Consider the following 14,464-nt stretch of genomic DNA (forward strand, 5'->3'; position numbering starts at 1 on the left):
AAGAGCTGACTCATTGGTAAAACCCTGATGCTGGGAAAGGTTGAGGGCAAGAAAAGAAGGGGATGACAGAGGATGAGATGGTTGGATGCCATCACTTTCTCCATGGACATGAGTTGGAACAAACTCCAGAAGATAATGAAGGACAGAGAAGCCTGTTGTACTTCAGTTCATGGGGTTGCAAAGAGTTGGCCATGACTTCGTGACTGAACAACATCAAATAATTAACTGGGGCAAAATAGACAAATCTCCCATGTGGAAGTCCCAGTAATTTTTATAGATACCTCCCCTGGAGGAAAGCATGGCCACCCATTCCAGGATTCTTGCCTGGAAAATCCCCATGGACAGAGGAGTCTGGCGGGTTACAGTCCATGAGGTTGCAAAGTCACAGAAAGGACAGAACAACTAAGCACATCACTGCATCCTCAAGAAGTTGAACACCTTTTCCCATTTCTTAAGAATGTGCTGCACACCTCATTTCAAAGAGGACAGTATGGAAAGGAGGGAAAATAGTAACTTTATATAGGGAAGCCTGATAGATACAACCTCAGCAGGTCCAAATAGTAGCACTATTAGTGATGAGCCATGTTAAATAGCAATGTGATGTGGGTGGCAAAAGCACGCATAGTAAGGTGTGTGCTTGCTCAGTCACTCATGTCCAATTCCTTGCAACCCTGTGGATGGTAGCTCACCTCGCTCCCCTCTCCATGGGATTCTCCAGCCAAGAATACTGGAGTGGTTTGCCATTTCCTCTTCCTAGGAATCTACCTGACCCAGGGATCAAACCCGTGTTTCCTACATCTGCATTTGTAGACAGATTCTTTACCACTTGTTATAGTGTGAAGAAAATGGCTCTGTAGTCTTCCTCCCCAAAACCTTTATTCCTTATCTAATCATGACAGAAGTATCAAATTTATACCAAATTTAAGTATACACTACAAAATACCTGATCAGTATTTCTTGAAACTGTAAAAGCCTTTAACAACAAGGAACGTCTGAAAAATTATGCAATCTCAGAAGATGAGATGAGTAAATGTAATGTGTTTGGAGGGAATCCTGGGACAGAACAAAAAAGACTTTAATAAAAACTAAAGAAATCCAAAGAGTGAACTTGAATAATAATATAATATTTGCTCATTAGTTGTGCCAAATGCACCATAGCAATGTTAACAATGGGGGAAACTGTGTATAAGCTATATGGGAACTCTTTGTGATATTCTTGCAACTTTTCTGTAAATCTAAAACTACTCCGAAAAAACAAATTTATATGTAGGGATTACCCTATCCCTAAATCATGATACCATGCAGCTGTAAAAAAAGAAAGAATGAGGAAGCTTTCTAGATATCATATGTTGTTACTGAGTCAAGCAAAGTGCAGAGTTGTATTCTTTTGTTTAAAAAAGAGAGAAGAATAAGTCTTTATATGTTTTTATTTGTTATATATACAAAGAAGTGCTGAAATGATGTAGAAAAAACTAATAATCAAAATTTTATGTGCAAAGGGTATAGGAACTAGACATATGGACAACAGGATTGGAGTAAGTCTTCTTACAGTACACCTTGACATATATTTTTTGAACCATGTGAATGTACCACTTATGAATTTAATTGTAAAAAGAAGTATATGACATGAATAGTCTTAAGCTTTGCAGCCTGTGAGCTAAGAATTTATGAACTAGAAACAGTAAAGGAAAGTAGAAAAATTTCATGAATCTCACATTCCAAATTTGACAAGAGATTTCCATTTTAAACTTTTTCCATAACTTCCAACTGCATCACAAATATTTCTTTGATGTGAAACTTTATATTGCTAATGTCAGTCCAAAAATGAATTTTTAAAACTTGAACAGGATCCATTCAAGTACTCATAAACTATGAGAGAGTGAAAGTACATGTGTAAAGGCTAACCAGAAAAAAAGCAAGGGATCTAGTTTTTACCTTCTGATAAAAACAGAAAATCCCCTCAAACCTTTCAACCTGAAAAGGTTCTAACTACCATCAGGACAGAATGTAATCTTAGCCAGGTATACCAGGGAAATAGGTAAAGTATGTTTATACTTAAACGAAAACGTGGTAGAGTCCTGAGTGCATAGTGAGCACTCCCATTCCATTCTGCAACATCTTCATAGAAAAAGCACTGAAGAGCAATCTGCTCTGAACTGTAGCATGGTTGATGGTTACTAATAAAATTCTAGTGTGGAAATGACATTTTATACTGACTCACTTCTAACCTGTCCCTTGTCTCAGATTTTGCTGCATTATCTATGAGACATTCTGCAGACAACCCACCTGGAGTCAAATTAGATCAAAATAAAGGACTATGGAACATAAGATTTGTACAATTATCTTTCGTGAAGTCATGAAGTCACTCAGTCGTGTCCAACTCTTTGTGACCCTATGGACTGTAGCCCACCAGGCTCCTCCATCCATGGAATTTTCTAGGCAAGAGTACTGGAGTGGGTTGCCATTTCCTTCTCCAATAATATACATATTGAGGTCTAATTTTTCCAGGACCTGACCAAGCATTGGATGTAGACAGACAGACTGGATATTTGGCCTCTGTCAAGGTCAATGGGCCAAGATTAATTCTCCTCTATATAACATGAATTTATTAAATAATCATAGAACACTTCTTAGTTCTATTAAGTTGAATTGTTTTTCTTCCAAATAGGAATAATATTAGTAAATATTTCATAGAATTAACTTGTGTCACTCACGGTGCCATTTGCTTTCCAAATACTGTCACTTAATTCATCCACAATCTTATGATATAGTTCTATTAATATTATTCTCCTTATTTTAAAAATTATAAAAATAAATGAGATTAAGAGATGCCACATCTGAACTCCAGCAAGTGAAAGCCCATCTTCCTGACTACCTCAAATGTGCCTGGTTTTGGGTTGAATTCTAGAAAGCGCTATCAGTTCAGTTCAGTCGCTCAGTCATATCTGACTCTGCGACCCCATGAATCGCAGCATGCCAGGCTTCCCTGTCATCACCAACTCCCAGAGTCTACCCAAACCCGTATCCATCATGTCAGTGATGCCATCCAGCCATCTCATCCTCTGTCGTCCCCTTCTCCTCCTGACGCCATTCCCTCCCAGCATCAGGGTCTTTTCCAATGAGTCAACTCTTCGCATGAGGTGGCCAAAGTATTGGAGTTTCAGCTTTAGCATCAGTCCTTCCAATGAACACCCAGGACTGATCTCCTTTAGGATGGACTGGTTGGATCTCCTTGCAGTCCAAGGGACTCTCAGGAGTCTTCTCCAACACCACAGTTCAAAAGCATCAATGCTTTGGCACTCAGCTTTCTTCACAGTCCAACTCTCACATCCATACATGACCACTGGACTAGACTTGTGGTCAGACCCTTGACTAGACGGACCCTTGTTGGCAAAGTAATGTCTCTGCTTTTGAATATGCTATCTAGGTTGGTCATAACTTTCCTTCCAAGGAGTAAGTGTCTTTTAATTTCATGGCTACAAGCACCATCTGCAGTGATTTTGGAGCCCAAAAAAACAAAGTCAGCCACTGTTTCCCCATCTATTTCCCATGAAGTGATGGGACCAGATGCCGTGATCTTCGTTTTCTGAATGTTGAGCTTTAAGCCAACTTTTTCACTCTCCCCCTTCACTTTCATCAAGAGGCTTTTTAGTTCCTCTTTACTTTCTGCCATAAGGGTGGTGTCATCTGCATATCTGAGGTTATTGATATTTCTCCTGGCAATCTTGATTCCAGCTTGTGCTTCTTCCAGCCCAGCATTTCTGACGTACTCTGCATATAAGTTAAATAAGCAGGGTGACAATATACAGCCTTGCCATACTCCTTTTCCTATTTGGAACCAGTCTGTTGTTCCATGTCCAATTCTAACTGTTGCTTCTTGACCTGCATACAGGTTTCTCAAAAGACAGGTCAGATGCTCTGGTATTCCCATCTCTTTCAGAATTTCCCACGGTTTATTGTGATCCACACAGTCAAAGGCTTTGGCATAGTCAATAAAGCAGAAATAGATGTTTTTCTGGAACTCTCTTGCTTTTTTGATGATCCAGCAGATGTTGGCAATTTGATCTCTTGTTCCTCTGCCTTTTCTAAAACCAGCTTGAACATCTGGAATTTCACAGTTCACATATTGCTGAAGCCTGGCTTGGAGAATTTTGAGCATTACTTTACTAGTGTGTGAGATGAGTGCAATTGTGCGGTAGTTTGAGCATTCTTTGGCATTGCCTTTCTTTGGTATTGGAATAGACATATAATATGTATGTTTTCAGTTTACCAAGAGTTTCCCATGCATTCCTTATTCGATCTTCACAGCAGCACTATTAGTTTGAAAATTGATATTATTCTCATTTACAGATAAGCAAATGAAACTCAGATCACCTCGCTAGTAAATGGCAGTTATGAGGTACCAATCTAAATCTTCCAACTAATTATAAGTATATTTTGTTTTTTGACTCCCCTAAATTTTCAAGGATAAATTTTATTTCTAACAGCTTTTACTATTTAATTGGTTTAATCTTTTATATTTTAATCACATCACTAAAAGTGATTTTTTAAGGAGCAAACATTTCAGTTAGATAAGTAACTTTCATATTTTAAAAGGCATTTCCTATTGAAAGACATTAGACATAAAAACAGTTTTAAAGAGTCAGTTATATTTTAACATAAGGAAATAGCCGTATAAATTTATTTTTGTGCCTGAAAGTATAATTACATATAGAATTATAATCATCTAGATTTTTTCTCTGCATCTCTAATTAATATCATTTTATTAAAAAATGATTCAGATTTTAGTCCATTCATTTCTTAGGTAATCTTATCCAACAGATTTTTCATTTCTGAAATTGCTCTCACTATTTTCAAAAGAAGTTTGTCATGAAAAAAGAAATAATTCAATAATAATTGAGCTCCACTTAAAATGATATAGGAAAACCTAGTTATCTAGCAATAATTCTATATCTCTGACAGATATAAAATAGTATCTGTAAGGAGGCTATGAGAATTAGACTAACTGTCATTCATTAAACTAGATTTTAATTGTTATGTAGTTGTATGCTTTTCTAATTCCTACACATAGAATCTAGACTAAACAAATTACAAGCTGGTGTTTATAGTGTCTCCCAAATTTTTAAATTACTGTCATTTTATTAGTAATTTGGGGACCTAGCACTTACATCCCAGGAAAAGTTGCTGTGTAACTCAGAAATAAATGGGTCCAACAATCAGCCTATATTCTCATAACTTCCAGCACTCTCCCCTTCTACCTCCCTGAAAAATCCACACACCCCATTAACAAGACATGGAAACTTTATTAATGGTTTGGTTGGGCTTGGGAGGATGAGGTTCACATTGTTCAGCACAGTTCTCTCCTAGTCCCTCATCTAGGCCCCCAGCTGACAAGTGCCTTCCCCAAGCAAGCAATCCAACCTCCTCTGTGCTGCTGCTGCTGTCACTTCAGTCGTGTCCGACTCTGTGTGACCCCATAGACGGCCTTTCAAATCTCCAGCTTCATGCTCTTTGGTGTCATGTCCATACACCCTTCACTTATCAGCAAAGGACAACCGAGACACTCCAGTTACCTGGATTCATCCTCAGCACGCAGGGAGCCATGACAGTCTGTGTATGTGTATTTTGTATTTGCCTGCCACAAGTAAAAATATGAAAAGATGAAAGTTAATATTTGTAATATACACATTGTAAAAGTTTAAGTCTCATGCTTTTGACACTTACCTACTTCTTTTTCAACTGAATGCCTTAGGAAATAGTTTTACTTTGTTGGTTGTTTGCTTTTAATAGTGAAATAACTGACTTGTTTGGTGTAATGGTGACAAAGTGGTGCCAGTGTCACTGTTTTTGCACTGTCATCTGGCTCTCACCACCACCATCAGGCATACGTTTGAGAAACAGCATATGTATGTCTGTAGCTTGGAAAAGAAAAATGAAAAGTCTTGATGTTTTACATAAAAATCCATATTTCTGGTGTCTTTGAAACTCTTCAGGCCCAAATTCCCACATGGTAACAATCAGCTAAAACTGAGTATTAGTCAACTCTAACTCTGTTCATTTACATTTGCAGCTCTGGGTTTGGTTTTGCTGTCTACCATGGCCAAGTCTACCATGTAGGCCTTCCTTACCAGCTAATCTAACCAACCTTTGGGTCATTTCCATCTATACTCTTGATCTAAGATCATAAAAAGATTTTCCTTTCCATTCTAAAGTAATTTTTTGAGGGTTTTTTCCCATCTTAAAATGGAAACAAACTCTTTAGACATTTGAATAGTGTTTATGGTAATTTACTGTTGTTCGGTTTGTCACCTGCTGTTCTTTTACATAAAATGTAATTATTAGCATAAACAAACAACAGTAGTATTACCGTTTGTCCTCACAAGTACTGAAATTTTTACACATTAAGGACATCTTTGGTTATTTTGTTGCCAAAACATCCATAAAAATAATGCTTAAGACTTCTATGGATTTTTTTTTCAGCACTGCATATGTCCTTAGAAGACAGCATAAAATGGCTTGGAGAAGTTATGGCTGAAATAGGACCATCACACAAAAATGAAAAATGGAATATCTTTGATGTGAAACAAGCCAGTGCTATTGTTGATTACTTGAAAATCAGGTAGGGACTTTATTCAGTAGCATTTAGTTTTTTATTTCAGGTTTTCTAGAAAAGGTCTATTAAATAGAAACTGAATTTTTAACTAAGTTATACATTTACAAAATTTATACAGTAATTAAGTGAAGTGAAGTGAAAGTCACTCTTCATGTCTGACTCTCTGCGACCCCATGGACTACACAGTTCATGGAATTCTCCAGGCCAGAATACTGGAGTGGGTAGCCTTTCCCTTCTCCAGGGAATCTTTGCAACCCAGGGATCAAACCCAGGTCTCCTGCATTGCAGGCAAATTCTTTACCAACTGAACTATCAGGGAAGCGATACAGTAATTAACCCAACCAATAATTAGATAATAGTCAAATCATCCATCCAGTAGATCCAGGACATTGAACATTTTTGTTAACTTTGCGAATTTAAAAAATCTTTGTGTTTGATAAGTATAATATCATTGGGATATAATTCTTGTCTAAGAATTTTTTTTCTGAATCACTAAGTACTACTGTTCTTATTAATAAAGTGATTTTTTCAGATTATTCAGATTTGATCACAATGGATTCTTTAGGTAGTTGATCTTGACATTAAAATTTTACATTTTATAGAGTAAAATTTATTTCCACTTAAACATTTATTTAAATAGTTTGTATTAGAAATTGAAGAGATTTATGTATGTATTTCCTCAGATTTATTATGTGCCCTGAAATATTTTGTAGTATTGACCAATTAAACTCATTAAGTCTTTCTCTTTGCTTTGAAAATGATGAGGGTTGGAGGAAAAGTATTTTTATTACAGTGATTCTTCATTGTTGAACTAAGAAATCTGTCTTTTTATATGCTCTGTCACAAGATCTACATGAGAGTCATGCATCTCTCTCAAGGGATTTTTTTTAAAGTTAGCAAATATTTAAACAAGAGTTGGAAAAAAAAATCTTTCTTTTGCCTAACTAAAAGTTTCTGCAGAATATCTTTGTTCCTCCATTACTATATACTGCAGTACTTTTCAACTTTAAAAATTCTAAAATAAATGGTGCTACATGATGGTCTAGACGTGCTCGTAATTTGCTTGGCAAGGATCCTGGTTGTAGTCTGAAAGTTTTTTTAAAAATTAATGTGTTTAATATGATAAGGTTTATATACTGGTTTCTGGCATGCATTAATAATGGTGTATGATGTATTTTTATGTAATAACATTTGATATATAATAATATGATTTCTTAATGTAATAACATAACCTCTTAATGTGTGTTGCACTGAGAACCACAGTAGTCTTCCTATCAACCAGATTAAAGGGAGATCCTATGTGGGGAGAGAGAAGGGAATGGAAACCCAGAATTGGAAAGGAAACAGGAACAGGAGAAGGAAAGGAAAGGAAAAGGAAAACCTGTTGCCCAGGATCCTTCTTCCCATCAGACTTTGGAGATCACTAGGCAGGGGAGTTTAGACCATTCTTCTTTCCTTTCTCTCTCTATTTGAGCCTTCTAGGTCTCTCTTGCACATTTTTCAGCTGAACTCTCAGCCTAAGAGTTTTACTTTGGGCACAAGGATGGATAATTAATCACAACAGCAAAACCCAAGCACCTTCTAGATAGTGAAAGATGGCAGCTCTTTTCTTCTTCATCTCATCTCTCCAGACGAACATTCATCAACATGTTTCTTTTCATTTTATTTACATTCAGAAAATGGTTAAGTGAGGAGAGGTATCAGTATTAGTCACCTTTAGATCCTAACCAAGGTAACTTCACAAACCAAAATTACCTAGTAATTTTGTAAGAAGTAAAAAAGTAAAATTTTGTAAAAGGTAAAAAATCTTACCTCTCCCCACCCCACCCCCCAAAATTGGAAGTTTAGTCAAATAAAGTAAATCAGAACTAGTTTTTCTTTTTAAAAAAAATAATTTACTTACTTTTTGACTGCACTGGGTCTTCTTTGCTTTGCACAGGATTTCTCCAGTTGCAGTGAGTGGGGGCTATGCAGCAAGCAGGGCCTACTCATTGGTGCAGTGCACAGGCTTCTCACTGCAGTGGCTTCTCTTGTGGAGCACAGAATCTAGGGTGCGCAGGCTTCAGTAATTGTAGCACACAGGCCCAGTGGTTGCGTCTCACAGGCCCTAGAGCATGCAGGATACAGTAGTAGCAACGTGCGACCTGGTAGTTGCAGCTCATGGGCTCTAGAGCACAGGCTCAGTAGTTGTAGTTCATGGATTTAGTTGCTCTGTGGCATGTGGAATCTTCCCAAACAAGGGATTGAACCCGTATCCCCTGCATAAGCAGGTAGATTCTTATCCACCACTCCACTAAGGAAGTTCCAGAACTAGTTTTGATGCTATTAAATCTTTATGTCGTGACTTCAAAGAAATTATATGTTTTAAGTGTCTATGTCACATAGAATAAAATATCAGTTGGTAAGTAGGATATCTGGAATTGATACTGACATTGTGTAAAGAGAAATGTGCTTTACTACAACACTTGTTCACAGTGTCACATAGATCCACAAATATTAGTTTAATGGCAGTTAAATCATATAAGAGTTACCATTTTAATGACTACAGAGAAATTTTCTAAATATGAAGCTAACTCATGTATCAAAAATATAACCATGTTTCATTTTAGCCTGATAATTAAGTTTAATCAACCAGCGATAGCCCTAGTCAATTTTGGGAGAGTGCTTTTTATAATATGACTTATTGCATATGAAACTTAACTGACAATAAAATTGAAATTTCATTTGATGCTCTTAATAAGTCTACACCATATACTCTATCAGTATAAAGTGTTTACGAACTAAAAAATAAATACCAAAATTCCTTCCCAACATTGCTATGAGTACTGAGTAATCTGAGTAATATATACGTAGCTTTTTAACATAAGACATCATTTAGATATCCATCGGCTTCAAGGACACTTCTGTCATTGTATATTCTATATCTTCTGTAGAAACCAGGTGAAGGTAATGTGCACAAACTTATACCCAATATAAGAAAAGCAGCACTGTCCCTGTTTGCACACGTGCACTTCCTGGTGTGGAGCCAGGTATCTTGACCCATTTTCATTCTGAGTCCTCTCCTTTTGATTTAAGACCAAGACAGATGTTTGGCAAAATAATCTAGGGATTTGAGTCAACTGGAAGTTCAACGGTGGAGGTAAAAAATACATTCCCATTTCAGAAGTGATACTTTGTTCCCATATAAGTCTCCCTGGTAAAGTGAGAGAACCCCAGCTGTGGTGGGGACCAGATCAAGGCACTGGGGGTGACTTGACCAGAAACTGAGTAAGTGCCTGCCTTTGGTGGCCCCTCTCCTTGCCTGTCTCACTATAATCCTGACCTTGCCCAACTTTGCCTCTTTGACCACTGCATCCAAGTCATGCATTTTATATTCATTGTAAGAAGTGAATTTCTTTTTTAGTATGGGATAATCTAATAATGACTTCCCTGGTGGTTCAGGTAGTAAAGAATCTGCTTGTAATGAGGGAGACCCAAGTTTGATCCCTGGGAGATCCCCTAGAGAAGGGAATGGCAACCCACTCCAGTATTCATTCCATGGACAGGGGAGCCCAGTGGGCTGCAGTCCATGGGGTCACAAACAGTTGGACACAGCTGAGCAACTAATACTAATCTAAGAACTATATGCAATAAGGAGAATAAAGTGGAAAGATTGTGAAATTGCAGGAAGGAAGATTTATGAATTGACTTCATTGAGTGACACAAGATGGGGAAAGTAAAGTTTTATATCAGTTAACTGAAAAGAAGCCAAGCTCTTTCCAAAATACTCTACAGTCTTATTTTTCTACTCAAAGTCAGTTATTGACAATGTAATAGTTTTAATCTTAAAGCTTTCTCTAGGTAACCAACGTAAGGGAAGGTGGATTTGAATGTATTTTGCTTCATTGAATCATCAAATGTCACTAATCTTAATGTATTTTCTAGCCAACAAATCAAAGTAATGTCAAAATCTAAGTTAGTTTCTGAATGTTGATGACTAATTTGAATGTAGTAAAAAAAAAAAAAAACAAACATGACTGATCTGCACACACATCACTTTTTAATGGATTGTGTTAGTAGTGAGATCAACTGCTAATATAACTCAGAGAGACCCAGCTGCCTGAGGATTTCTTCATTGATTTCAAATGAATTGAAACTTTGATCCATTACAGCATTCAGAAGCCATTATTATACATGCTCTGTAGCTACATTTTGCAAATGTTAATTTCTCAGTTATATTAAAATCAATTTTCTTAAATAGCAAAAGGCACCAGAGTGAAAGAGAAACCGCTAAGACAATTTTTTGTTCTTCGGCATTTCACTGTATTATGAGTCTATTAATTTTCCCAACCAGCAGGAAGAGAATTAGAAAAATTCAAATATTATCACAAACAGGATATTAGAAGTCAACCTTTCAGTAAATTTTTAACTCTCAGTAACACATTGCTGAGATCTTTAACCTTACTAGAAATACATATATTTTAAGAAACTCCTATTTTTTATTTCTTTATAGGTTTTATACACTGACCACCTAGTCTTTAGGGTAGGAGCTAAAGAGATTATCTTTCTTAAGTTAATTCCTGCCTTTGATGTGAAATCAAATATTCTTTAAGAAAATAAGACATCTTCTAAACAGTAGTTCAGTTAACATTACATCATTTTTCAGGTGTTATTAGAGATTAATCTTGAAACAGTTTGAGAACATGAGAGGTATAATTGATATGGAAGTAGCCTAGAATTCAGTGCTATTCATATGAGAGGAAATTGATTCCAGTTTGGAACAAAACATGAAAAAGAATATGAAGGTTGGTGTTTAGGTATATTGCATTATTTGGTCATGAGCCAAGAAAAGTCAAGATGAAATCTACCCCAAACCTATCCATTCATCACAGATTAGTTTACTGATACTAACTGTGTTATATTGTCATTGTATCAGAAAATAAGCCTTTAAATTTCTTAGCATTTCTGGACAACATATTTTGAAGTAGTGGAGGTGACTGATACCATATTAGTGTTTAATGTCTTTAGCTTGGTCAATGCAGACAACTTTCCTGTATTAAATATTCTTATATATTTGCTTTTTTTCCTGAAATAAATTTATCAATTTTCCACATTTATTTTGTGTTTCAGCTTATTTCAACACTACAAGCTGTATGAGTTTCTGTTCTTCTCTGCCAGGGAAGAAATTGTGATAGGAACTGAGGTAAGTAATTTATCTAGATGGAACCAATTAAGCTGAATCACTTAATGCATGCTGATCAGCATCTGGATCTTTAACTGCTTAAAGCAACTTCTTGTCAAGATTACTCAAGTGTTAATATAACCAACTAGTAGTTTGCAAAAAGAATAATTACACAAAGTGAGCTTTGGATTAAGAAAATAAGCTGTCTTTTGGCATTAAAAGCATTGTTAATCACATATACTTTATGTATTTATGGATTATTTGACAAAGCTCAGTTGGATAGAGTATGTGTGTCTTCATACAAATAAAATCAGGAAAAGTGAGATAAATTAATTCAGTTAAAGCTCTTCTAATTTCACATTTATTTTCAGTGTACTCATTGTTTAAGGCCTAATTCAAATCCCACTTTCTCAATGAAGCAAACCTTCCTTAATTACATCGCATCTCAAAGGAAGGGTTTAGAGAAACTCTTTAATCACATTCTATTATTTTATTCCAATTTATCTCTTTCTGCTGAATATTGGCTACTCTTGGCACACCAACAAGCATGTATGTTTACATCACATTATATGGTTTTCTGATTGTTTCCCAGGGATTGATATAGTTGACATAATCCAACTGTAATTTACTTGAAGCCACGAATCATGTGCTGTTTTATTATGCAACATATAGTATAATGCAGGGCACATAGTAGTGCCTCTTAATACTACATAATTCATGATTCAGTGACAGTGCATATAATAGCAGTTCTACAAGAAATGGTTTACCTAAAGATATTTTTGAACACTCTTACATATAATCACATATTCATAATTACTAGAAATGAATCCACGATAAGAGAACATCTTATGAAGGCTGTGCTGTACTTAGTCGCTCAGTCAAATCCAACTCTAAAGATGCCATAAAAAGTGCTCTTTAGATTCACAACTAGAAAAATAGGAGACGGGAATGGTCATAAAGTGAATAAGGGGATATTTACATTATCTGTATAATTTTCCTAATATTAAGAAGCAGATGCAATGTGCCAGCCATTTGGTCTTCCCTAGTATTGTTATTCTGCAGTTTATAAATTGCTGCCTTCATTAAACACCTGAGTCATGGTGTCTCACTCTCCATTTGGGTACTTGTTCTACCGTTGGCCTTTTAAATGAGCTGAAGGAAAACAAAGAACCCTTTTTGCTTTTGACTTTCCTTAAAATTTCTTCTTTGCAGTCTCCTCATTCTGTATCTTAAATTGTCACTTGACAAAAGTTTCACTGAAAACGTTTCCATTTCAGAATTAAATCATATAGTATGACAGCATTATAATAATCATCTGTTTGGCGTACAACCCTATCTTATCTACTCAGCAGAACTTTGGGAAAATGGTAGTGGCTTCCAACAACAGCATACACATATTTAGAATCATGAAGGAAAAAAAATTTCATGAAGAACTCCCTTTCCCTTTGTTAATTACACAATCATGACTTTCTTCTCTGTTGTAAGGTTATATTTAGGTGACATTTATGCTTATGGAAAGAAAAAATGGAGAAAGTAGACAAGGATTGATCCATTTATTTTCTATTGTCTTTTGCATTTTCCCCAAGTTGACCAGAGCTATAAATAGATTCCTTAAGGAAAGGATGTTGGGTCTTCAAGAATTAGATCATTCATGTAATTTTAAAGGATTAACCAAAGCAAATGTTATACTACAGTTATTTTATAGCATTTTAGAAGTTTCTGATAATGTTTGGTGCAAATACCTTTTTTTAATTAAAACCTTTCATAGAGGCCTGGTCCACTAATGTAATTATTCATGCTGACCTCAGGGCTCTGGAACCAAACAAGGGCCATACAACAGCCATGTAAGTGTTCCAAATTTAAATCTCAGGCAAGCATTCAAGTTAAGTAACACTGACGAAATTTAGTTTGTTTCTTAGTTATGGATAGATGATTATAACAAAACATATAAATCACCTCTAAGAATAACTGCTAAATAGTAATTTTAATTATTAATAAGGAACATAAATAAATCATACTCAATCTTTTCTTGGGTTTTAGTTTAAAGAAAATTGAATTTGTATTTTTGATTTTAACAGTTGTTTCTAGCTATTTCTACTCACCTTTTTTAAGAAATTTCATATTAGGTCATAGAGGCACCTTTTTGTTAACTCATTATTCTTGACCTGAGATTTTTTAATAATCTAGAAATCTAATGTATATAGTTCTATAAGCAGCATGTTTTGTAGTTCCTTCAATAGTTCGCATATAAATATATGTTGAAAAAGGTAGTAAACAACTAGAATGAGCTAGAATAATGACAGGATGGAGCAGATATCTATCTATCTACAACTACAGGTATCTATCTGCTGTCTTCCAGCAGATAGATACCTGTAGTTGTAGCCATCTTAGAGGATGACACTTAATTTATTTATAGAGATGAGAATTTCCTTTTAATCACCCAAGCCAAGAACTCTCCAAGTCTGTTGTTTTGGCAATACGATTGGATCACAGATCCACAGATATAACAATTATAAGGGAACCAAAATCTCCTCAAGGCAGCAGTCCCCAACTTTTCTGGCACTAGGAACTGGTTTCGTGGAAGACAGTTTTTCCATGGACCAGGTTGAGGGGGATGGTTTCAGGATGATTCGTGTATATTGCATTTATTGTACACTTTGTTTCTGTTATTAAATGGGCTCCACCTCAAA

At 35.8% G+C, this 14,464-nt stretch overlaps 1 protein-coding gene across 4 annotated transcripts in view; it reads left to right on the top strand.

Moving 5' to 3' along the window:
- Positions 1-14,464, top strand: part of CABCOCO1 (ciliary associated calcium binding coiled-coil 1) — a 171,978-nt gene that overhangs the window by 48,549 nt on the left and 108,965 nt on the right. For all 4 annotated transcript variants that reach the window (XR_003509261.1, XM_027531152.1, XM_027531154.1 and 1 more), the window contains exons 4-5: positions 6,481-6,619; positions 11,723-11,795. Coding sequence is in view for 3 of the 4 variants with exons in the window: in XM_027531152.1 (XP_027386953.1) it covers positions 6,481-6,619; positions 11,723-11,795 (212 nt within the window). In the remaining variant the exon portion in view is untranslated. The remainder of the gene's footprint in view (positions 1-6,480; positions 6,620-11,722; positions 11,796-14,464) is intronic.

Source organism: Bos indicus x Bos taurus, chromosome 28 (assembly GCF_003369695.1).
Source record: "Bos indicus x Bos taurus breed Angus x Brahman F1 hybrid chromosome 28, Bos_hybrid_MaternalHap_v2.0, whole genome shotgun sequence".
Lineage (NCBI taxonomy): Eukaryota > Metazoa > Chordata > Mammalia > Artiodactyla > Bovidae > Bos > Bos indicus x Bos taurus.